The sequence below is a fragment of the Convolutriloba macropyga genome, chromosome 7 (genome assembly GCF_964194025.1).
Source record: "Convolutriloba macropyga chromosome 7, txConMacr16.3, whole genome shotgun sequence".
In the NCBI taxonomy this organism is placed as follows: Eukaryota; Metazoa; Xenacoelomorpha; order Acoela; family Convolutidae; genus Convolutriloba; species Convolutriloba macropyga.
Genome location: NC_134474.1, coordinates 4,682,890 through 4,709,467, shown reverse-complemented (window position 1 = coordinate 4,709,467; position 26,578 = coordinate 4,682,890). Strand labels below are relative to the sequence as shown.

Here is a 26,578-nt window from a genome sequence, read left to right as displayed (position 1 = left end):
GCATGATAGCTTCAGCTGCAGGTGCACAAAAAATTGTTTGAAAGTTAGTTCTAAGGACAACGAACATTTAATGTAATTAAATATTGTAAAGAAAGGGAGAACAAAATGCTTCCGAAAAATGCTAAAGAGCTGCAGTTGTAAAAATTGAGAGGCGCCTATTTGTTTCCATAATAAGGGTACCTGTAAATAAAATTTTCGTTGTAATTGACCGTAATTTGTTCACAGCAAAAGTTTTTAACATGAAAAACAAAGACCTCTGTGAAACTGTAACAAAATATTTCTATTTTTTGTCAGACAAAATCAGTTTGCTCATCATTGTAAAGCAAACGCAAGCTTTAGCTTTAATATAAGAGCTTGAAGTGATAAGCGTAAAAAAAACATTTTTCAGGGCAAAGAGTAAAGAAATTAATTTAGTTTGTAATGTATTCACAATAATTATTAACTTAAACCTGAAGCCCTTTTCATATGACAGTCACTCCAATGACAGGGCAACTGTTTTGCCATGTCGAATAGAAAAAATTGAAAAAAAAGTAAATTCGTTTTCTTATTGACTGTTCCAAAAAATTATTATAATAATAATAGTGTCGGAAAAAAACTTTAAGGATCAAGCTAGTCAAAAGTAATGGCTTTAAAATAATTTAACAAGAAAAATGCTTCTAACTTTATTTGCTAAAAAAACTGCTAAATAATAGCGTATCGACAGTAAAGAGTTAGGATTACAAATATTTATTGTAATTAAATATTTTGAGCAGAGAGAGAACAAAATGCTCCTGCGAAGTGCTAAAGAGCTGCCGTTGAAATTGAGAAGAGCCTAATTCTTGTTTTTCCGAAGGACACCAGTAAATGCCAGAGACAACAAATATGTTTCGTATTTTCGTTACTATTTATAATTAATAGCAACATGTGAATTGAAAAACAAAATCTTCTCCAGAACTCTAAGAAAATAATTTACAAATTTTTTTATGAGAAAACAATACCTTGCTTTTCATCGTAACTCATACGCAAGCTTTGAAAATAGATCTGATGAGTAGGAAGAATTCTGGAAAAATAGTACAACAAGAACTAATTTAGTTAATAATGCGTTCACGATAACTATTAACTTAAACCTGCAGCCCTTTTCATTTGACAGTCACTCCAGTGATAATGCAACTGTATTGCGTTTTAAAATTTAAAAAAAAATAAATTCACCAACTATTTTATAATTACTGTTATCAAAAAAATTAGCTAGAAGTCGGAAAACGCTTTAAGGATAAAGTTGGTCAAAAACAATGTCATTTTCAACAATACAACAACAAAACACACATTAATATCTATATCAATTGAAGATTTTTTTTTGTTTTTAGATTTTTGTAGTTTTTTTTCGTTTTTTGTTGCTCTGAATCAGAAAATGATTCCCCAAAAGCTTCTAAATACGTGAAAGCGCCAACAGTTTTCCCAAGGCTTTGTTGATTTTTTCCCTCCAGATAGTTATGCAAATACACTTTTTTCTCAATAATAGTTAGTGAATCCTTTAGCAATCCTGTCAAAAAATTTTCCGTTTGTTTCTTGGCAATTTTTCATGTAAAATGGAGAAAAATACAAAATTTATTAAACCTCATTTGATTAAAATATATAACTTTTCATATATCGTTTTGTTTTTCTTCTGCTAACTATCCTTTCAATGTGAGCGAGTAACTGAATTTTTGAGAGTAAAAATACAACCACGATTTTACTAAAGAGCATGAAAAGTTGTTTTTGACAATACATCAAGTTAGACCAGTGGCAAGAGCATAAAAAACTTCAAAAACAGACGCAACCTCAAAAAATTTTTCATCTTCCATTTAAAAAAGGCTTATAAGTTGCATAAACCATTGCTTCAATTTGAAAACCTGAAGTTCGTTCAAACACTATTTCACCATAGAATCCATTTGACCTCAAAATTGACCTCACACTTGAGGTGTCTTTAAATCTCTTTACAACTTCGTCCTAGCTGAAATAACTACCAGAATTTGACTTCTTATTGGCTACAAAAAATGTCACCAAAAGTGTGAACAGATCTTTGAGAAAAAAGACAATGCACTGATACAATGCAAAATCTTTCAATTGTTAAAGTTTTTTTTGAAAAAATTTTAAGTTTCAACAAAAATTGCCATCTATCATAAAGAAGTCAAATTTTTAAATCTCGTACCGAACTGTTGGACCGCAAACAACGTGAATAATCTTAAAAATAAATTGATTGCAATCTCTTTACTTTAATAAAAGATTTTGAATACATACTAAATTATCAATATTTCAAGTTTAAACTTATACTATTTATGAGTTAATGCTTCATAATAGATCCCATTAGCTCAGAACCCACTGCACACCCAAACTTTCTCAACCCAATCGCACAACTCTTTTTCAAACATGAAACTTATTCCCTTTTCAGATCGCCTTGGGTTGAATCCAATTTTTTCCTTAAACCCAAAATCCATGTTGAAGAATCCATCTCTTCCAGCTTTATCGGTCAGAATGTTAATTGGGAAACTGGCAAAGTTGCAATAGAAGTCTCTCACTTTCAAAACCCATTTGGGCAGTTGATCGTCGTCTAGGGTTGATCCCTGTACCTTTTTGTATTTGTACCAGCCAGTTATTGCGCAGTACTAAACAAACAAAATCAAGTTTCTTTACGCAGCAATTTTTCAAAATGCGGCCCTGGGTTTTAATTTCGTAAGCTGCCTCAGATTTCCAAAAAAAGCCAACTTGGACGGACCGATCGGTGGAAAAGAATTCTTTAATTTTTGATCATCTACCAAATTTTGTGGCAATTTGTTCCATTTAACCTCTTTATCAATTCCGTAGAATGTTTAATAAAGTACAAAGGGCCTTACAGTGGGATATGGCAATGAAAGAACGATTAGAATAATTGGTTTATACTATTAGGAAATTATACTAAATTATGTTAAAAAGCACATTATAAATGGGATTATAATTAACAACTTTTTTGTCTCAAAATTCCACAAGTCAGCGCAAAATTTATTCAAAATTATTCGGACGTGGAACTAACTTGTACCGTTGACAACCCAGGTTGAGTTCCAGACCCAAACTTTCCTCTGATCAGACTTTCCAGACCGAAAATAGCTGCTGTTAAAATACGTCTTCATTCATGCCTTAATTTTTTACACTATATATTGCATAATAGTTTACATAGCGCAAAACTATATACAGTCTATAGCTGCAACAAATTTATAATAAATTAAAAGAAATCTTCTCCGTGTGATGTAGTATTGAGTAGATTATTCAACTGCAAGAAGAAATAAGTAGGTATAAGTCTCGTAGTATATAACAAATTTAGGTAGGATAGAACAAATTCAAAAACTTTTGTCATCCATTTTCAGAAAAGTTTATCGAAATGAAAAATAAAAAATTATTTACTATTTGAATCTCATCTCACGCAAAAACAACTTAATATAGCATTTACAAGCTATTTGCGTACTCATAACATTTCTCTACTGAATTTTTGATTAGAAGTGATTAGACTGCATATGATTTTTGTGATGCAGAAATCAAGAGAGAGAACGTATAACGTTTTTGACAAAAATCATTCATGTAAAATTTTGATAATGTTTAATGCAAAAATTTTTCTTAAATCTTCCGAATTTTACACTACCTGTATATTGATGTTATGCCAATTTTCATTACTCAGTTTGCTAGTGAATCTATAAACTTAATGCCAAGAGTTGATCAATAATAACAACGACAAACAATTTCGGAGTAAGCAACATATTAACTTGGTTGTTGTATCTATATTAACTGTCGACTCTCTTCGAGTAAAATGATGAAAGTGAAATTTAAAAAAAAAACTACAACCTCTTTCATAGTAACTATATCTTTTCACATTTCGCACATATCGAAAGAATAAAATTTGGCTGAACAAATAATTTGAAAGATCTAAAACTAAAGCATATTATCGTAGGAATCTGGTTGTCTTCTGCAGAAAAAAAAATCTTTTCGTCTTCAGTGGGGCTCAACGCGAGTAATTGTCACCGAAATTACGTAAAAATTATGTAAAATTCTATTTTGTGCTTGTTTTTTACTTTTGCAGCAATATGCCGGAAACATAAGCCACAGAAAATTTTTAAACATTAAGTTCAACAAAAGCGAAAGAGGAGCAATTTATTACAATTTCTGGTGTCAGCTGACTAGCTGAACTTGCCTTATGATCGCTTTCGTCAAGTTTTTTTGTAAAGCATTTTCATTATTAATTCGTGAAAACAACTTGTCCCAACACACTTGTTTCTTAGAAAAAAACTCGCTTCAGATAAATTCATATGAATGGAAAAATTTGATTGAAGTGATGAAAAAGATTTGGCTTACTTTACGGAAGAAATTCAGATTAAATCAAAACTATTTGCTTAGATTTTAATTAGGGTCCTCGATAATGTAATGATATTAAATTTTAACCCATTTCCTTGACTTTATAGGAAATTCCATAACGTCAAAACTTAATCAAGAGAAAACTGTTTTGTAAAATTTTTAGGAAGCAGACAAAAATCAGTACGCATAATTTAGACAAAATTTTTTCCTGTTGACATTCTCTCAATTATTCTTAAATATTTTTTGGTCAAATTCTAATTCACAAATTGAGAAGATTTTTAGCTTTTTTTTATCTATTTGAATTTGTTGGAACCTATGTATTAAAACAATGTCTGCGTTTACACAAACATTTGTTTGTCATCTCCTCCTTGAGGAATCGAAGGTCTGCGAAGCTAGTGTATCTAACCTGTTCATACTGTCCTAAAATCTCAAGACGACCGTCTTTTGCCACCACTTCCTTGACAATCGTCTCTTTCCTGATTCGAGCCACCATCGCAATTTCTGATCCATCGTAAGTCGAAAAGGAATCGAAAAGGTCCACAGCAGCTTTGGAATCATCGGCCTGGAACTCGAATGTCTGAACCAGCGGCGATTTCATCAAGGCTCCAAAAATGTCGAAGCGATCCAAAGACGCGCCATGTAAGTCTCCATAACTTCCGACCACATTCGCCATCGCTTTTTCGAAGTATAACATCCAAAACGGGCCGACGTAAGGCTTCGCTTGGAAGGGTTCTGCAACGTCGCCATCTTGAAACTCCAACGCGTCTTTGTTCCAATCACAACCAACGAAACAATCCCAGACTCCTGTATCTTTTTTATTTGCGAGACGCAAATCTTCTAATTCGACGTTCTGCCAGTCGTCAGGTTTGAGCGGATTTCCGAGTTGGAATTTCAAAACAGGCAAGTTTTTGTCATATTGAATGTTGAGGTCTGAATCGCAGTTCACGAATAAAGATTTCAGCCAACTTTTGGCCTGTTTTTGTTGAACGAAACCGAATACGGTCGACAAAAGCCATGTGTTCTGCAGAAAGTTCCCTTGGCAGAACGGGAAATATTTCAAATCGAAGTCGGCAAAACCGTTTTTGCCGAACAAGAAAACGTCGTAAATATTATTAGAATTTCGCCCGAAAATTGTTTCAGGTGTCTCCCATAATATGTATGCGTTTGATATATGGGTTAGGGAGACAAGTTCAAATTTTTGGTCAACATATTCCGGTTTTTCTGTATTTTTTCTGGGAAAGTATTTTGCAGATAAATCGTGATTAGATTGCAGCATTTTTGCGGATCAAATAATAGTAAAATATTTAAAAAAAATTATAGTAAGCAATGAAATATCAACGTGGTACCCAACCGTAATTGAAACCTAAGGTCAAGTTTGCATAAATTTGCAAATAGATTTACAAGATTTGAGCAGTTTTAAATGACAATGTCAGCTTTTTATTTTGTTTTGAGCTTGTCTTACGTTTTAGTGTTATGTTGAAAGAAAGCGGGTTAAAATATAGGGTGCCATTAACCCAATTTTACAAAACAAAAGCGCGGCTCACGTTTGCGTTCCTTTTCTAAGAATGGCCTCCCTCCACGAAATGCTAACAATTTGTTACAGACTATAAGATCTAATCCGGGGGGGGGGGGGGGGGGGGTACCACGTTTCACGTTTTAGAAAAGCGGTTCTGATTAAACTGTCAGTGAACGTTTGTAGTGCTCGCGCGCAATCAAAATACGTGTATACACTTTCACAAATAACTGCTTAAAATGAACTAAATTAAACCTAAAACTAACGTTTAAGTTTTACAGTTGTTCGTTTGAGTTTCGAGACCAGATTGACGACCTACATACGGGCTCTTTTGTTGACTGTGAAGAGTTTATTAACTGTCTAATCCGAGGTGATTAAAATAAATAAGTACTCCCAGAATAAACTTAAAGTTCTTATCTCAATGTTTTTATTTGTTATCAATTTGTTCTCACTATATGAGAGTTCTTATCGGCTTGTCAGACAGTTAAAACAATGGAGCGCTTATAATAATAATTTGGTTTTTATTGAACTTGAAACAAAAGTTTAATTAACTGTCACATGACAGCCTGACTAATTAATTGTCGTGGAGCAATAAATAAGACAATTGGGTTTGCAGTTAACGTTTTATGGTCTGGGTAACTAAACTCGCCGAAAGCAGAACCACAAGATGTCTTCCCTCCCAGCCACGTGAACTAAATTTTTGTTTCCATCACTTTGCGAACCAACAAATGCTTGTTTTTTTAATTGACAATGGTTTGTATAAACGATGGAAACATCTAATGCCATTTGTAAATAACTTACGAAGGTATGAAAATATCGATTAATGGAGCTCAATCTAGCGGACTTGAGTCTCGGAGCATTTCAGCGCTGAATCAACACGGTTCAAGAATGAAAAAAAAATGAATTTAATTCACTTCAGAGAAAAGCAGTTCAGGAGAATTTTAATACACAGTTGTTCATGCATATTGTTCATTATTCATCCACAGTTTATATTTGTTAGTGAGGTATTGAGTTTACCACGGTAAATTTACCCTGCAAAATCTGAAAAAAAATGCCATGCAGAGAAATGAACCCTTGGCACCGCAATGTTATCCTTTTGGAGGACACTGGTAGAGCCGAACGGGCGTAGAGCCGAATGCCATATGCAGCAGAGAGAAATTTGCTCTGTGAATTCTTCGGAGCGAAACACAAACTGAAAAGGCTCTTTTTTCCTATATTATCTTTTACAAAGTGAATGCTTTAGTGATTTTTTCAGTCTCCAGTAGGTTTATTCACTTTGAATATACTTTTGACTCCAGTAACATTTATCCAAATTACCGTTATAAATGAAGTTCATCTTCAGTGTTTTGTTGAAGCGGTTAGTTGCTTAGAGGTAGGCAGTTCTAACTCGCGCTCACAAATAATCAGCATTTTCATTAGAACTCATAAAGCTGTATATTGGAGCCCATATCAGATCTGCTTCTCATAAAATCAGATTTAGAACCAAATATATCCATGCTCCAATTCGATTACCTTAAATCCATTACTTTTACAGCAATTTGTTGCGAAAAATAAATAAAAAATAGCATAACAATTGTCTAAATTCGTTTCTCAGAAAATTTTAGAAAGATCAAAATCCCGGATTTTACGAAAGTTAACTTTTGATTCTCAGCTAGGACTATCCAATTTCACAGAAAAAGAGCATATTTAGACCCGCTAACAATTTATGAATTTAAAACTCTATAAGCAAAAAAAAGCAAACAAATAAACATAAATGAACAAAGATCTCTGTATGTTAGTAAAAACTGGAAAGAAACTGTTGAAAACCTCCAAAAACAACAGCTATGATATACATTTAGCAGCCTTCATTGAATAACTTTTCATACTAGTGTGTTTTATAACCAAAATCATTTCTTAGAATAATAAGAACAGAAAATTCTCCAATTTACATGTACTTGAGAACGATAAACTCAATATGATCTAAGCTCAAGATCAAATCAAAAACAAAAAGTAAAAGTTTTGATAAAAACGATAAAATGATTATAAGACTTAAAAAACAAACAATGATAAGAACAATATGGATAATGATGTAATAATACTATTATTATAGTAAAATAATAATTCGTATAATATAAAACTACTAATGGTAATAATAAAAAATATATCAATAACAATAATAACAGCAAAATAACAATAACATTGATAATAATAATATTAGCAATAATAACACCAGAAATAAAATGAATATCAATAATATTACTAATAACATTGCTAATAATTATATGTGGAATAATATTAATGAAAACCAAAAAAAAATGATCTTCTTATGCTAAAAAGTTATAATAGTAACAATAATAATAATGATAATATTAATAATAATAATAAAATAATAATATTTAGTATTATTATAAAGGTTCCGCCATATTTGTTTCACTCATTTGGAAATATTCAGTTTTATTTTGCAAGTCCCCGTAGGTATTCGAACTGACCGATTGTAGATATTTTGCTGATTAAGCCATCAAAAAATGGCTGTGATATAAATTTAATCTGGATCACGGAGATCCTCGATTTCCGTAAATTCAACTTTTCGTCCTTGGATTTTTCCTCTACTACTTTTGAGTTGCAGTGGAATGAACTCCAAGTTGGAGAAGAAAAACGAACAAAGTTTGTCAGTCATATATTTTCACATGTAAAATTACTCAAATGTCATTTGGGACATATTCTGACAAACAAAAAAACGAAATTCTAACCATAATTGAAATGACGATTGACAATAATCCAATGACTAAAAGAAGGTGATTTCTTTTGGATAGTCGAAGACTGGCAATTGGAATTAGTAAAACCTCGGTCAAGTTAAAATAAGCGCCGTAGAGCTTTCTGATGGAGCGATTTGTTCATCATCTTATTTTCAAATGAAAGATGGATTTGAAGAATCTTTTAGAGAAACTTGTTCCACTACTACAAATTGACGTTGATATTTTGTCTTGAATTTTAAAAAAAATAATAATAATTTTTGAACAGTGTAGTCTCGGTTTTGAGACTCACAATGGAGCATATATGTGCTAAAAGTATATATTTTTTGCCTGGATTCTATTATTTCAAGAGGTAAGTAGTAATGGCGCCAAAAATCACCTAATTTTATTTGTGCGTTTAAATAATTTCGCGTTTAAAGATCGTTGCAAAAAAAAAGTTAAAGTCAAACATCCTTGCTTTCCAAAAATTTCACTATTAGATTGAACTGGTAGACAGAGCGAGGTCTATGAGTGTGTGATTTACAGTAATTTCGAAGAAAATTGACATCAATTAGTTTTAGTTTGACAAATAGGAAAGGACAATTTATTGCAACGTCGAAAAATATAAACACAAAGAATTGCTTGCTGGTAAATTCGAAGAAATTTACTCTATGATCATTATAGATTATTTCATGCTTTAGTCTGAATTTGTACATTTCGCCTAGGAATGAAATTTTTTCAATTCTGGAGCAGTTCGTTTCCACAAGTTTTTTGGAAACAGTTAAGTTGACTTTCGCTAACTGGAGAGGTCTTCTTACCAAGTGTTTGCTTTTCAGTGGAAAAAGCAGATGTATATGGTTGACATTTTGGTCATCGTCGCAAAAGCGTTGCATGAATCCTCCGAAATAGAAGTTGTCCCGTGTGCCCCATGAATGGGGTACATTAGTTATCCAGGAGATTTTAAGCAATTCTGAAGGATAAAGTGAAGTTGAAAAATTTTGAACATTGCTGGATCACTTAATTTCTAAAAAATTCAAATTATTTTTTCGCGCTTAGCTTTTTTTTCCATTTAACAAGCAACTTAGCGATTTCCATATCAAGTAATATCAGATCCTACTTTATCCCAAAAATAGATGGTCGCTTTGACAAATTTCGTTCGCGGACAAGATTGTGACAAAATCCATTTCAATCTGACACAATTTCTTTGACATCCGAGTGGCTGATAATCCATTTGACAGCTAATCTCTAGGAAGGAGATTTCACTTGTAACTTGATCAGATTTTTTTTATACCAAAGACTAAATTTAAGGTATGCTTGGTTGGGGAAATCATGGTTGAAATCATTTCTAAGTTCAGTCGATTCTCGGAAGGTTTTCTTGCGATCAGCCTTGTGCTCACAAATCACCATGGTGCCCACGCAATTGAGTATTTGCCTTTTATTTGTTCCCAAAAACCCTGACAACATGATGAATTTTTAAACAGAGCAGCAAAATGTAACTAGATTTATTGCACCTTTTATAGTAACCATAGACATTTAATCGAAATGACCAGGTTTCGAAGGTTCTGGAAAAGTGAGTCTATAATCTTAGTGTGCAGAAACTTCCGCCGTAAATTCAAAAAAGCTCCTCTAGATTTTCTATGCCTGCCTAATAAATTTTCATGAGCTTACATATATCTATAGCAACAAAACTAACTTCCCTCGACCATATTATCTGGGCGCTCAAGCCGTCAATCATTACTTGGATTTTTTACAATATTGAAAACCAATGAGGGAAATGTAAGTTTTTAAATCATAAGGTCATTTTCATAATTATAGGGTAATTCAGTGATCAATTGTATTTAACAGCACTTTTAGGCATGCTTAGTTAAGATCATATTTAGGCAGCACTAAAATTTTCAAACTGTTTTTTTTTTTACAAGACATCATCTCAGTATTTCCAAAGCAAAAATGTTTGATCAGAACAATGAGAAGGAACGAATTTGCAAAACTCTAATGGTTGAAAATGAAATCTGATAAAACCAGAACCAGAGCAGCATCATTAGTAGGTCCTTCCCCATTGCAATCAAAGAAATTTTCACCATAAAGAGACTCCAAAAATTTGTTCCACTGCAGTAAGAGTAATTTCGGGAACTGTTGAGACCAACCAGAGAAACCAGATTAGAAGGAACTCATTATTAAGTCTCCCGTTTTGTGTTGCTGATTAGAGGTTGATGAAATCTGTTTTCCTTTCGGAACCCCGAAAATTACCTCCCACGTAGTAAATTTTGATCTAAACTTGGTTTTTTACAAAGAAAAATTGCCACTCGAAAAGGCTGTCAAACAAATACAAAAAAATGAAAAAGAATGCAAATATTGCGGATAGTGAAGAGGTTTTATGTCAGTTTTTGAAGAGTTTTATCAGTTACCACAATTCGAAAGAATAATTAAGATTAATAAGAAAAAATAATTTGTTCTACTATATAAAAATAATTTAATTATTTCCAACTGAGATTTGAGAGAAATGCTCCATTTTGGAAAAGAATGAGGAATACATCTCAAACACTCAAGTGATGCTCAAGTGTTTTGCAAGAACTTCACAATTAATTAAAAACGGTGCAACCATTTTCTATGGGCAGCAATGGTCACGTTGGTTTTTTTTCCAAGCAATTTAGCGATTTCCATATCAAGTAATATCAGATCCTAATTTATCCCAAAAAACAGATGATCGCTTTGACAAACTTTATTTGCTGACAAAGTTTTGACAAAATCCATTTTAAGTTGACACAATCTCTGACATCCAAGTGGCTGATAATCCATTTGACAGCTAATCTCTAGGAAGGAGATATCACTTGTAACATAATGAATTTTTAGTCAGAGCAGCAAATGCAACTAGATTTATTGCACCTTTTAAAGTAATCATAGACATTTAACAGAGATGACTAGGTTTCGAATATTCTGAAAAAGTGAGTCTAAAAATAGTTTGTTCTACTATATAAAAATAAATTAAATTAGTGTGCCTAAATTTTCGCGGTGAACTCTAAAATGCTTCCTCGATTTTCTATTCCCGGCCTAATAAATTTTCATGAGCCTACGTATATCTATAGCAACAAAACTACCTCCCCTCGACCATATTATCTGGGCGCTCAGGCCGTCAATCATTACTTGGATTTTTTACAATATTAAAAACCAATGAGGGAAATAAAAGTTTTTAAATCATAAGGTCATTTTCATAACTATGGGGTAATTCAGTGATCAATTCTACTTAACAGAACTTTCGGGCAAGTTTAGTTAAGAGCATGTTTAGGCAGCACTAAAATGTAAGAGAACTGTAATAGTTGAAAATGAGATCTGATAATACCAGAACCAGAGCAGCATCATTAGTAGGTCCTTCCCCATTGCAATCAAAGAAATTTTCACCAAAAAGAGACTCCAAAAATCTGTTCCACTGCAGTAAAAGTAATTTTGGGAACTTTTGAGACCAACCAGAGGAACCAGATTAGAAGGAACTCATTATTAAGTCTCCCGTTTGATGTTGCTGATCTGATGTTGATGAAATCTGTTTTCCTTTCGGAACCCCAAAAATTACCTCCCACGTAGTAAATTTTGATCTAAACTTCGTTTTTTACAAAGAAAAATTGCCACTCTAAAAAACTGTCAATAAAAGCAAAAAAAATGAAAAAGAATGCAAATATTACGAATCGGATAGTGAAGAGGTTTTATGTCCGTTTTGCTGATCTGATGTTGATGAAATCTGTTTTCCTTTCGGATCCCCGAAAATTACCTCCCACGTAGTAAATTTTGATCTAACCTTGGTTTTTTACAAAGAAAAATTGCCACTCTAAAAAACTGTCAAACAAATGCAAAAAAAAATGAAAAAGAATGCAAATATTACGGATAGTGAAGAGGTTTTATGTCAATTTTTGTAGAGTTTTATGAGTTACCACAATTCGAAAGAACTGGAGAAAAAAAAACTTGTTCTACTATATAAAAATAAATTAAATATTTCCAACTGGGAGTTGAGAGAAATGCTCCATTTTGGAAAAGAGTGAGGAATACATCTCAAACACTCAAGTGATGCTCAAGTGTTGTGCAAGAACTTCATATTTAATTAAAAATGGTGCAACCATTTTTGATGGGCAGCAATGGTCATGTGGCCTTTTTTTCCAAGCAATTTAGATATTTCCATATTAAGTAATATCAGATCCTACTTTATCCCAAAAATAGATGGTCGCTTTGACAAATTTCGTTCGCGAACAAGATTGTGACAAAATTCATTTCAAGTTGACACAATCTCTGACATCCAAGTGGCTGATAATCCATTTGACAGCTAATCTCTAGGAAGGAGATATCATTTGTAAATGGATCAGAACACGATGAATTTTTAAACAGAGCAGCAATTATAACTAAATTTTTTGCACCTTATAAAGTAATCATAGACATTTAAGAGAGATGACTAGGTTTCGAAGATTCTGGAAAAGTGAGTCTGAAAATAATTTGTTCTACTATATAAAATTTAATTAAATTAGTGTGCCTAAACTTTCGCGGTGACATCAAAAAAGGTCCCTCGAATTTCTATCCCTGATTTATAAGTTGTCATGAGCTTACATATATCTATAGCAACAAAACTAACTCCCCTCGACCATATTATCTGGGAGCTCAAGCCGTCAATCTTTACTTGGATTTTTTCGATTTGGGCCCCAATGCTTAGTGTGTGCGTATTTTTATGCCCCAAGCCCAGGCGTGTCATATTTTTACATAATTTTTACTATATGCAATGGCACGTGCTCTGTAACTGGGAGAACATAACGTAGGGGGGGGGGGGCAGAACTCCTTTTTCATTTCATACATGGAACCAATATTCATTCTCAATATACAATTTTTTTAAAACTTATGTTCAATAATTTCTAGTTTCAGTATGCTTGCCGAATTGTTTTCTTTTCTCTGAGCCATCTGCAGTTCAAAAACAATACTTCTTACCTATGGTGAAAGTTGTCATCAGTTTTCACTTTTTTATTTAAAATGCAATGTTAAAAACCAATGAGGGAAATGTAAGTTTTTAACTCATAAGGTCATTTTCATAATTATAGGATAATTCAAAGATCAATCGTAGTGTAGATTACTTTTAGGCATGTTTAGTTAAGAGCATGTTTAGGCAGCACTAAAATGTAAGAGAACTGTAATAGTTGAAAATGAGATCTGATAATACCAGAACCAGAGCAGCATCATTAGTAGGTCCTTCCCCATTGCAATCAAAGAAATTTTCACCAAAAAGAGACTCCAAAAATCTGTTCCACTGCAGTAAAAGTAATTTTGGGAACAGTTGAGACCAACCAGAGGAACCAGATTAGAAGGAACTCATTATTAAGTCTCCCGTTTGATGTTGCTGATCTGATGTTGATGAAATCTGTTTTCCTTTCGGAACCCCAAAAATTACCTCCCACGTAGTAAGTTTTGATCCAAACTTCGTTTTTTACAAAGAAAAATTGCCACTCTAAAAAACTGTCAATAAAAGCAAAAAAAATGAAAAAGAATGCAAATATTACGAATCGGATAGTGAAGAGGTTTTATGTCCGTTTTGCTGATCTGATGTTGATGAAATCTGTTTTCCTTTCGGATCCCCAAAAATTACCTCCCACGTAGTAAATTTTGATCTAAACTTCGTTTTTTACAAAGAAAAATTGCCACTCTAAAAAACTGTCAATAAAAGCAAAAAAAATGAAAAAGAATGCAAATATTACGAATCGGATAGTGAAGAGGTTTTATGTCCGTTTTGCTGATCTGATGTTGATGAAATCTGTTTTCCTTTCGGATCCCCGAAAATTACCTCCCACGTAGTAAATTTTGATCTAAACTTGGTTTTTTACAAAGAAAAATTGCCACTCTAAAAAACTGTCAAACAAATGCAAAAAAAAATGAAAAAGAATGCAAATATTACGGATAGTGAAGAGGTTTTATGTCAATTTTTGTAGAGTTTTATGAGTTACCACAATTCGAAAGAACTGGAGAAAAAAAAACTTGTTCTACTATATAAAAATAAATTAAATATTTCCAACTGGGAGTTGAGAGAAATGCTCCATTTTGGAAAAGAGTGAGGAATACATCTCAAACACTCAAGTGATGCTCAAGTGTTGTGCAAGAACTTCATATTTAATTAAAAATGGTGCAACCATTTTTGATGGGCAGCAATGGTCATGTGGCCTTTTTTTCCAAGCAATTTAGATATTTCCATATTAAGTAATATCAGATCCTACTTTATCCCAAAAATAGATGGTCGCTTTGACAAATTTCGTTCGCGAACAAGATTGTGACAAAATTCATTTCAAGTTGACACAATCTCTGACATCCAAGTGGCTGATAATCCATTTGACAGCTAATCTCTAGGAAGGAGATATCATTTGTAAATGGATCAGAACACGATGAATTTTTAAACAGAGCAGCAATTATAACTAAATTTTTTGCACCTTATAAAGTAATCATAGACATTTAAGAGAGATGACTAGGTTTCGAAGATTCTGGAAAAGTGAGTCTGAAAATAATTTGTTCTACTATATAAAATTTAATTAAATTAGTGTGCCTAAACTTTCGCGGTGACATCAAAAAAGGTCCCTCGAATTTCTATCCCTGATTTATAAGTTGTCATGAGCTTACATATATCTATAGCAACAAAACTAACTCCCCTCGACCATATTATCTGGGAGCTCAAGCCGTCAATCTTTACTTGGATTTTTTCGATTTGGGCCCCAATGCTTAGTGTGTGCGTATTTTTATGCCCCAAGCCCAGGCGTGTCATATTTTTACATAATTTTTACTATATGCAATGGCACGTGCTCTGTAACTGGGAGAACATAACGTAGGGGGGGGAAGAACTCCATTTTCATTTCATACATGGAACCAATATTCATTCTCAATATACAATTTTTTTAAAACTTATGTTCAATAATTTCTAGTTTCAGTATGCTTGCCGAATTGTTTTCTTTTCTCTGAGCCATCTGCAGTTCAAAAACAATACTTCTTACCTATGGTGAATGTTGTCATCAGTTTTCACTTTTTTATTTAAAATGCAATGTTAAAAACCAATGAGGGAAATGTAAGTTTTTAAATCATAAGGTCATTTTCATAATTATAGGATAATTCAATGATCAATCGTAGTGTAGATTACTTTTAGGCATGTTTAGTTAAGAGCATGTTTAAGTAGCTCTAAAATTTTCAAACTGTTTTTTTACAATAGACATCATCTGAATAATTCCAAAGCAAAATGTTTAATCAGAACAATGAAAACGAATGAATTTGCAAAACTGTAATAGTTGAAAATGACATCTGATAAAATCAGAACCGGAGCAGCATAGTTAGGTCCTTCCCCATTGCAATCAAAGAAATTTTCACCATAAAGAAAGACTCCAAAAACCTGTTCCACAGCAGTAAGAGTAATTTTGGGAACTGTTGAGACCAACCAGAGAAAACAGGTTAGAAGGAACTCATTATTAAGTCTCCCGTTTTGTGTTGCTGATCAGAGGTTGATGAAATCTGTTTTCCTTTCGGAACCCCGAAAATTACTTCCCACGTGGTAATTTTTGAACTAAATTTGGTGTATTACAATGAAAAATTGCCATTCTAAAAAACTTTCCAAAAATGCAAAAAAAAATGAAAAAGAAGGCAATTATTACGAATAGTGAACAGGTTTTATGTCAGTTTTTAATTACCATTATTCGAAAACACTATTATTGCCACTATTAATATGTTCTACTGTATAAAAAATAATATTTGCAACTGAGAGTTGGGAGAAATGCACCCATTTGGAAAATAGTGAGGAATACATCTCAAACACTCAAGTGATGCTCAAGTGGTGTTCAAGAACTTCATAATTGATTAAGAACGTTGCCACTATTTTCTCTGGGCGCAATCGCCATGTAGCTTTTTTTCCATTAAACAAGCAATTTATCGATTTCCATATCAAGTAATATCAGATGCAACTTTATCACAAAAAACATATGATCGCTTTGACAAATTTCGCTCGCGGACAAGATTTTGAAAAAATCCATTTCAAATTGACACAATTTCTTTGACATCCAAGTGGCTGATAATCCATTTGACAGGTAATCTCTAGGAGGGAGATATCATTTGTAACAGGATCAGAACATGATGAATTTTTAAACAGAGCAGCAAAACGTAACTAAATTTTTTGCACCTTTTAAAGTAATCATAGACATTTAACAGAGATGACTAGATTTTGAAGATTCTGGCAAAGTGAGTCTATAATCTTAGTGTGCCAAAACTTTCTTGGTGAATTCTATAAAGCTCCCATCGAATTTCTATCCCTGCCTAATAAGTTTTCATGAGCTTACATATATCTATAGCAACAAGACTAACTCCCCTTGACCATATTATCAGGGCACTCAAGCCGTCAATCATTACTTGGATTTTTTTGGTTTGTGCCCCAATGCTTGGTGTGTGCGTATTTTTTATGCCCCAAGCCCAAACGTGCCATTTTTTTACATAATTTTTACTATATGCAATGGCACGTGCTCTGTAACTGGGAGAACATAACGTACTGGAGGCAGAACTCCCTTTTTTATTCATACATGTAACCAATGTCCATTCTCAATATACAATTTTTTCAAAATTTTACTTCAATGATTTCTAGTTTCGGTATGCTTGCTGAGAGGTTTTTTTTCTCTGAACCAACTGCAGTTCAAAAACAATACTTTTTACCTATGTTGAGAGTTGTCATCAGTTTTCTCTTTTTAATTTAAAATGCAATGTTAAAAACCAATGATGGAAATGTAAATTTTTAAATCAAAAGGTCATTTTCATAATTACAGGGTAATCCAGTGATCAATTGTAGTTAAGAACATTTTTAGGCATGTTTAATTAGGAGCTTGTTTAGGTCGCACTAAAATGTAAGAAAACTGTAATAGTTGAAAATAAGATCTGATAATACCAGAACCAGAGCAGCATCATTCGTAGGTCCTTCCCCATTGCAATCAAAGAAATTTTCACCAAAAAGAGACTCCAAAAATCTGTTCCACTGCAGTAAAAGTAATTTTTTATTTTGGGAACTGTTGAGACCAACCAGAGAAACCAGATTAGAAGGAACTCATTATTAAGTCTTCCGTTTGGTGTTGCTGATGTGATGTTGATGATACGTGTTTTCGTTTCGGAACCCCGAAAATTACCTCCCACGTTGTAAATTTTGATCTAAACTTGGTTTTTTACAAAGAAAAATTGCCACTCTAAAAAACTGTCAAACAAATGCAAAAAAAATGAAAAGAATGCAAATATTACGGATAGTGAAGAGGTTTTATGTCAGTTTTTGAAGAGTTTTATTAGCTACCACAATTCGAAAGAACTGGAGAAAAAATAATTTGTTCTACTATATAAAAATAAATTAAATATTCCCAACTGGGGGTTGAGAGAAATGCTCCATTTTGGAAAAGAGTGAGGAATACATCTCAGACACTCAAGTGATGCTCAAGTGTTGTGCAAGAACTTCATATTTAATTAAAAACGGTGCAACCATTTTCGATGGGCTGCAATGGTCATGTGGCTTTTTTTCCAAGCAATTTAGCGATTTCCATATCAAGTAATATCAGATTTTACTTTATCTCAAAAACAGATGTTCGCTTTTACAAATTTTGTTCGCAGATAAGATTGTGACAATGTCCATTTCAGGTTGACACAATCTCTGACATCCAAGTGGCTGATAATCCATTTGACAGCTAATCTCTAAGAAGGAGATATCATTTGTAACTTGATGGATTTTTAATCAGAGCAGCAAATGTAACTAGATTTATTGCACCTTTTAAAGTAATCATAGACATTTAACAGAGATGACTAGGTTTTGAATATTCTGGAAAAGTGAGTCTAAAAATAATTTGTTCTACTATTTAAAAAAAATTAAATTAGTGTGCCTAAATTTTCGCGGGGATTTCTAAAAAGCTCCATCGAATTTCTATCCCTGCCTAATAAGTTTTCATGAGCTTACATATATCTGTAGCAACAAAACTAACTCCCCTCGACCATATTATCTGTGAGCTCAAGCCGTCAATCTTTACTTGGATTTTTTCGGTTTGTGCCCCAATGCTTAGTGTGTGGGTATTATTAGTGCCCCAAGACCAGACGTGCCTTGTTTTTACATAATTATTAACTATATGCAATGGCACGTGCACTGCAACTGGGAGAACACTACGTAAGGGGAGGGGGCAGAACTCCTTTTTCATTTGATACATGGAACCAATATTCATTCTCAATATATAATTTTTTCAAAATTTTAGTTCAATGATTTCTAGTTTCGGTATGCTTGCCGAAATGTTTTCTTTTATCTGAGCCACCTGCAGTTCAAAAACAAAACATTTTACCTTTGGTGAGAGTTGTCAAAAGTTTTTGCGTTTTTGATTAAAATACAGTATTAAAAACCAATGAGGGAAATGTAAGCTTTTAAATCATAAGGTCATTTTCATAATTAAAGGGTAATTCAGTGATCAATTGTATTTAACAGCACTTTTAGGCATGCTTAGTTAAGATCATATTTAGGCAGCAATAAAATTTTCAAACTGTTTTTTTTTACAAGACATCATCTCAGTATTTCCAAAGCAAAAATGTTAAGAAGAACGATGAGAAGGAACGAATTTGCAAAACTCTAATGGTTGAAAATGAAATCTGATAAAACCAGAACCAGAGCAGCATCATTAGGTCCTTCCCCATTGCAATCAAGGAAATTTTCACCATAAAGAAAGACTCCAAAAATCTGTTCCACAGCAGTAAGAGTAATTTTGAGAACTGTTGAGACCAACCAGAGAAAGCAGATTAGAAGGAACTCACTATTAAGTCTCCCGTTTGGTGTTGCTGATCTGATGTTGATTAAATCTGTTTTCTTCTCGGAACTCCAAAAAATTACCTCCCACGTGGTCAATTTTGAACTAAATTTGGTGTTTTTCGAAGAAAAAATGACTTGATTTTACTAAAAAACTGTCGAACAAAAGCAAAAAAAATGAAAAAGAATGCAAATATTACGGATAGTGAAGAGGTTTTATGTCAGTTTTTTGAAGAGTTTTTTAATTACCACTATTCGAAAGAACAGGAGAAAAAATTTTTTGTTCTGCTATACAAAAATAAATTAAATAATTCCAACTGAGAGTTGAGAGAAATGCACCATGTACCACTGACTCAAGGTAATCGTCCAAGTAGAACTTTTCAAGGACAGCTTTTGCAGCTTCGGGGTAAAACTTCGCGTTGTCTCTCGCAGTGCGTTGTAATGCGAAGTCGGCGCATGTGGGCGAGTCTTTAACCCCGAATATATGGCGCTTGTATTGATACACTATAACGTTAATTGTGGGGTCCTACCGCCACAGAAAGTGAAGTGATCGTTAATCTGATGGTAATACACCAACCTGTAGAAACTTTCTCTCGATGTCGCAGAGACGGCATATGGATGTTGTCGGAAGCAAAAAAGTACGTAAATATGGTTTTGGAGCAGATCAGGGCCAGCGAGCAAGCATTTTCTCAGTGAGGCACCATGAAATTTTGCTGCACCATTGAGCACTCTAACGCACCTTACCCGGTTTGTTAGGGTTTAAAACGGGATGTTGGGGTAAGTATCACTCTTTATCGGACCGGTTCTCAACCTTGTGAGCGTCCGGAACCTCAATTACATACCCTTTATTTATATATTCATTGATGGTACTAGTGTAATTCTCCCTAAGGTTTTCATCCTTGGTCAATCGTTTTTCGAGAGACTTTAGTTGAACAAGGGAGGAGAAGTAGTTACTTGGCAGCTTGGTGTTATCTGCTGCCCACAGCATTCCGACATCGTATCTCAGGCCATTGTGTATGGTGGTACTCTCAAGGATTTTGTGAGCCCTAGCGTCTGCTGCAGATCTTGAATATACCTGCTTGCTTGCCCCAAAGGATTCAATGTCGTGCCATGACTTTACTTGACTTGCTAACTCATTGTCATGTTCGATATTCACTTTAAAGAATGTTGAGGTTAAACACAAACCCGATGGTAAGGGACTGCTTAAATCCCAACCTATGGGTAAGCGTACGGCCACGGCTGAACGACTCTCATCGGCAGAGCAGTAATCTTTGGGGCGGACGGCATGATAGACATCTGGGCCGATTATCATCTCAATGTCTTTATAGGAATATGTCATGGGATCATGGACGGCTATGTGTGGGAAAGTCTCTTGCAAGGCCTGTAAGTTAATTGTATCAGAGCCGACGTTCAGACTTTCTTTAACGAAAGGGTGGATGGTAAATGGTTTGAAATCTTGATGTTCTCTTGGTTTCACAGTAACTTCAACAAACCTAGTATCAAATACTTCTTCGGTATTAAGACCCTTGACAGTTAGCCTTAGTGCTTTACCGTGCAAAGCGAGTGTATCTCAGAGAATGCCGGCCACTCAAGAGTTACTGATGGCGGTATCACACAAAACTAAAGCCTTGGTATCTAGACCGGACGAATTGAGCAACTGCAATTCAGTCACCTGGAGGAGCCCCTTAACGTCAGTAACTGATGACAGCGTTGTGGTCTTATTAGACGGCTGTTGACAATTAGTTGCTTTACTTTGACCTGTGTTGCCTGAAGACTGGATAGTATTGGGATTTGTTGACTGTTTTGTTGTGAAAACACTATATGCTCCATGCAATAGTGTGTTATGCGAATTATTGCAAACTGCTGTTTGGCACCTTCTTGGTTGAGGACACTGGCGGGTTGTGTGCTTATCGCGTAAGCACGAAAAGCAAAGTTTATTATCCGCCACCAACAAACCTCTCGGGGTTGGAGTCTTTTCCTGGAAAACTCGAGTCTCCGATAACCGGTGGTTACCTTTGCATACCATGCAGCAAGAGTATGTGTTTATGGAAGAAGATGGCATTTGCTTCTTTGATTGCCCTTGATGTAAATTTGCTACAAAAATTTTTGAGGCTGTTTCGGTCTTGGTTACTGAAGTGCTGTTATCTTCAGGCCTTGCCATGGTTAAGCTTTGTTTCAAAAGATTGTGGGCCTCAGCCTTTTCTTTAAGCCAATTGTTATAGTCAGGGAGGGTAGGCTTAACCCAGTGCTTCTTAACCGTAAAGAGCGACCATGACTCTTCCATGTTTGGTGGTAATTTTTGTACCGTTTGGTTAAGTAGGGAAGTGCTCTTCAAGTCAGCATCATATGATAGTGACTTGAAAACCCCAACGGGGCTGGATATGGCTGCAGAAAAGTTAATTATGTTATCACTATTGTGCATTCTAAGAGGCGGAAAATTGCTTAGTTTGTCCAAGTGTGCTCTTACGACTGCCTGTGGCTGGCCAATTTTACGTTCTGAAGTCCTTAGTGCATCCTTCTACATTAAAACACAGCAAGCAAACTCGGCTATTGCAACCTTTGTTTTACCAGTGACAAGTGTTTTAAGGTACGTCAATTTAAAGTCATCAGCAATCGACTGCGAGTCAATCGCGCTTTTGAATTGACCACACAACTAATTCCACTGTAATGGGTCGCCATTTAATTGTTCAAGTTTCCAGTCTAGCAGAGGGTCATTTTTCTTGCTGGTTATTGCATCAGATAATTCCCTATTCAATGACGCATCGTCCGTTATTAGAGGGGCAGGTGCAGACACCTGCGGACCACTCCAACTCAACGGAGTGGGCCAACTTAAGGGTATGTTTGCTGAAAAACCGGAGTGGCTAGAACAAGTACAACAATACTAGTAGTTGCGATTGGGTTTTTGTTTTTTGTTGTGCGCCTGATGGTGATTGCATATTATTCAAAAGGGGTGAATTCAAATATATTCGTTGTGGAATATTAGTGTTTGAGGGCAAAATGTGAGCTTGTACATTTGGAGGTACACTATTCACGGTATTAATGTTTCGGTTGACTATTGATGGTTTGTGCTGTGGAAAGCGCCACTGACTCATATTTGGCACAAAGTTTTGGCCAAGAGGAATATTGGGACAGAGGGAGCAACGGAACGTACAACTTTGAGTACTTGGCTAGTAATATTTTGAAATGTGTTGTGGACGGGAGGCTGATTGATCAAGGGGGCGTGTGGATTGGGAGCAGTGATGTTAGGTGCAAATACTGGGTTCGGGATGGGAAGGGCATTAGGATGAGTGGTTTCGGGACTGTACTGTTGATTGTTTAGACTTGGTGGGGCGCTTGGGTGCAAAGGAACATTTATTTTGGGAGCTGGGTTATTTGTTTTCGGAAAAGGAGGAAGAGTGGCGTTTGGGGCTCGGGGAACAAAATTAATTTGTTGCCAGGAGCATATACGCTGGGCTGAATTTTTCGCAGGTAGACTTGATGTTTCAGGTCCCCTAGATTGTGAAATTTGAAGTTGTGCGTGTGGAAAGAACTCGGATGCATTATTTTGATTTACTTGGGGTGCAAACGGCTGTGGTAAAACGGGCTGTTGAATGAGCGGTGAAGATGCCCCTGGAGCCTGTACAGAAGGCTGGTGACTATCTGCGGTTCCTTGGCTAGTTTTTCTTGGAAGCGCCATTGTTGACCTGTTAGATCCAGTTGCGCCCTTAGGTGCGCCTGGTACAACGCCAGTGTGTTAGCAGCAGCCAAAAAATTTTCAGTTGAAGCGTAATAAGGTTTGAGTTTCCGCAAGGTCTCATTACTTAAAATGTAACTGCCTCGACAATTCTTTGGAGTAGAGTGCTTCGAATTTTCAGTGTTTTGATCTTCCACTGTTTTGCAGTTGTTGTGTCTAGTGCATTCTGGAGGGACTTTCGTAGCCTCTGGTTCACTAGTTTTCTCCCCATTGTTAAAACTTAAAGCAAGTGAGGTGTTGATCTGGTCCTGAAGAGCCTTTTCACTTCTCATAGAACTCCTAGCACTTGCAGTTGTTTCTGAGTGGCTACCTTTGGAAACAGCGTCCAGCTATTCAAACTCTTGCAGAGTTGCCTCTGCCAACCGTTTCCTGTTGTTTTCCTTCAGTTCACCTAATTCCATTTGCTTTTTTGCTTAGTGCGGCGGGTGGCTGGATTTTCAATTTCTTCGCGCTTCATTTTAGCGATTACGTAATCATGTTTACGCCGACTAGATGTTTTTGACGAGGCCAATAGTGAGGGAACTCTAGAACGAATGGAAGCCCTCAGTTCCTGAAACTTGCTCACTTTATCATCAGCAGAGATGATGTAGTTTCGTGCTGAAGTGAGTATTTTGTCGTTCTTATTTTTCATTGCTTCCAAGTAAGACTCTAATGAAGTAACATGTGCACTTGGATCCTCCATTTATCCAGCAAAGGCAATCAGGTCGTCATTTTTATCTACAACAGTCATATATGCATCGTTGCACTTTGTTACTAGGCGTTCAACTTTCACTCGCCTATTTTGACTATTTATACAATGAAAAATGTCTTCATGTATAGCATGCAATTCAGCCTCACGCTTTGACCTGGCAGCGTACAACTTTTTGACTTTTTGATCAAGACTATTAGACATAACGATGTTATTATTTCCCAAACCCAGCAAAGCTACCATTGCACACGGCTATCTATTATACGCACACTCCAAACAAATTAAATCCACTCAAAACAAACCCAACGCAAGAAGTACCAAAACACATCACAAATTAGACAGTCAGTAAAACAAACCGTCCAAAGAACAGAGAATGTCGTCGAGCCCACAGTGCCCGAAAAAAAACAGAAGTGGAGAACTTAACGCTATGCGCTCAATGCGGCGGGAGACGAAGGACAAACGCGGGAAGTCGAGCGAGCAACGCTACAAAATGAAAACGTTACGGATGGGAAGTCGAGAGAGCAACGCGCGACGCAAAGGAAACGGGACAGACGAGAAGTCGAGCGGGCAGTGCGCGACGGAGCAGATACGGGACGGAGGGAAATCGAGCGAAAAATGCGCAACGCGACGAAACGGGACGGTGGGGAAAGAACGGGCTGGAAATGCGGTCGGAAAGAACTTCGTTAGCTGTAACTCCAGAATAAACCTAAGTCACACCCTAGGAAGAAGGAGAGAAACTACTGCCAGACAATGTAGCTTAGTTCATTATGGGGCTTAATATAACAACAAATTAATTTACGGCAATGCAGTAGTACACTAAAAGGATGAAAAGATCGAGAAATTTACTAGCCGTAACTCCAGAATAAACATAGTCACTTCCTAGCAAAACCCAAACCACAACAAACAATCAGCATACTAGCGGTATTAAACAAATTACAGGAAAATGAATCAACTACAATAGTGTATTTGTAGACTAAGACAGTTGGAAAAATCAAAGAACAATCCAGCCGTAACTCGAGAATAAACTTGAGTCGCACCCTCGAAAGCTATAAGACCTAAACAACAAACCAGCATACTAGCATACTCATCATACTACAGCAAAAACAGCAACATATTTCATCCCATATGACATACAACATCGAAGTTTGGAAAAGTAGCGGAAGAAAACGAAAAGCGAAGTTTTGGGAGAGCGGCGTTAATGAAAAAACGGAACACGGAGAATTGAAGAGCGAAAGGACAAAAAAGGACGCGGGCGAAACGGTACATAAACGAGCGACGAGAAAAATTACGGGAACTCAATAATTTTTGTAGGCCGGAGGTTGTGAAACATTTTACAATTTTTTGTGTTTATTGAGTTTCACTCAATTAACGAACCTTCTAGTTGTTGGAGAAATTGATATCTGACAACTTTGTCAAAAAACTATGCTTTTGTCCAATTTTTCTCTATTTTTGGTCATTTTTTGCAATTTTTTGAATACGGAACGGTAATCCGCTAAACTGGACAGATGAATGCTCAAAAATACGGTTTATCAATATTCGGTAATAATTTTCTAATTTTTTTAAATTGCCTCAAAATTGACTAAAAATTTTCAAAATTGATCAATTTAGCATTATTTTCTCTCAATTTTTTCTATAGAGGTTTTTTTTGATATACTAACCGATTATATCATTTTTCTCGAATTTTTTGTAAGTCGTCAAAAAATTTTCAAAATTGATGTTTTTTCGTTGCTGAAATTGTAGTTGCGGAGTTTAATGGTCACCAAAATTCGAAAAAAATTCAGCCAGATGTGATATGGGGTTACGTAGTTTGCCGTCTAGAGGTTATCAAAGTACTGCATCATGAAAATTCATTAAATTTTGGATGAGTCTTACAGTTTTTTGAAGAAAATGTATACATAATTTGAACAATTCCTTGTTGCAACCAAATCTGTGAGCAATCCTCATCTGCATCCTGCTTCTGAGCCTTTTGATGTTAGCAATATGCTGATCGTTCACCTGAGGATTGTCCAATCTTTCCGTGACACCGTGCATTTTTGCGCGTCAGATTCTGTCCACCAAATCTCAAATCTCAAATCCAGATAGCATAAAATTCACCAGCTACAACCCTCCACTAGGCATAAATCATCCCATGTATGGTCCAGTTCACTGTTCGTACTGTCGAATAAATTATAAATTTGAGAAAATGGCACCAAATTTGAAGGCAGTAGAAGCAATGCTCAAGATACCAGAAAAAAGTCAAAATTCAAAGAGGGTTTAACTTTATGTAATCCTCAAATTTCTTTATAACAAGATCGCAATCAGACTAAACTGAAAGATGATTCCTGAAAAAGGATCAATTGTTCCCCCTCCCGGGTTGCGGCAGCAATATATCTCATTAAAAAACGGTAGTTCGGGAATTCATTTTGTTATCTGCAAATGATAAAGCAAAAGGTATTCAACAGTAGGCAACGTATATCTACCACGTATGAGCATTAGTATGATCCAGACAACAAGAGAAAACTTAGGCAGCAAGATTTTATTGATGATCGTCCGATATTGAGGTTTTTCGTCTGATGTCATTGACGTCAAATGAGTTCATATTCAGTCAACAATTGTCTAGTAAACCTAAAATTATTAAGCCGAAAACCAGCTTAGTCGATACATATCATGGTTGTGTTTATTTAAAATTAGGATAAACGAACATGTTTCTTTTATAACGATTTCTATTATCTCGCTTACTTATTTACTTCGTAACATCCTCAGTCCCGGGAAAAAGTGGTGTTGGGAAAACTGGTACAAGTTTCGCAAGCGAACGGACGAGTCAACCGGT

The 26,578-nt window shown here is 35.2% G+C and overlaps 1 protein-coding gene across 2 annotated transcripts; it reads right to left on the bottom strand.

Moving 5' to 3' along the window:
* Positions 1-2,195: 2,195 nt before the first annotated feature.
* LOC142342056 (uncharacterized) lies at positions 2,196-6,199 on the bottom strand. 2 transcript variants are annotated; one of them, XM_075393238.1, is made up of 3 exons: positions 5,989-6,199; positions 4,742-5,661; positions 2,196-2,621 (listed from the first exon to the last, which is right to left on the bottom strand). In XM_075393238.1, exons 2-3 carry the CDS (start codon positions 5,609-5,611, stop codon positions 2,328-2,330), a joined length of 1,164 nt encoding a protein of 387 aa, XP_075249353.1. In that variant the 5' UTR covers positions 5,612-5,661; positions 5,989-6,199; the 3' UTR covers positions 2,196-2,327. The 2 variants fall into 2 exon arrangements, with proteins under 2 accessions (XP_075249353.1, XP_075249352.1); XM_075393237.1 differs by lacking the exon at positions 5,989-6,199 and having other exon boundaries at positions 4,742-5,884.
* Positions 6,200-26,578: the final 20,379 nt, after the last annotated feature.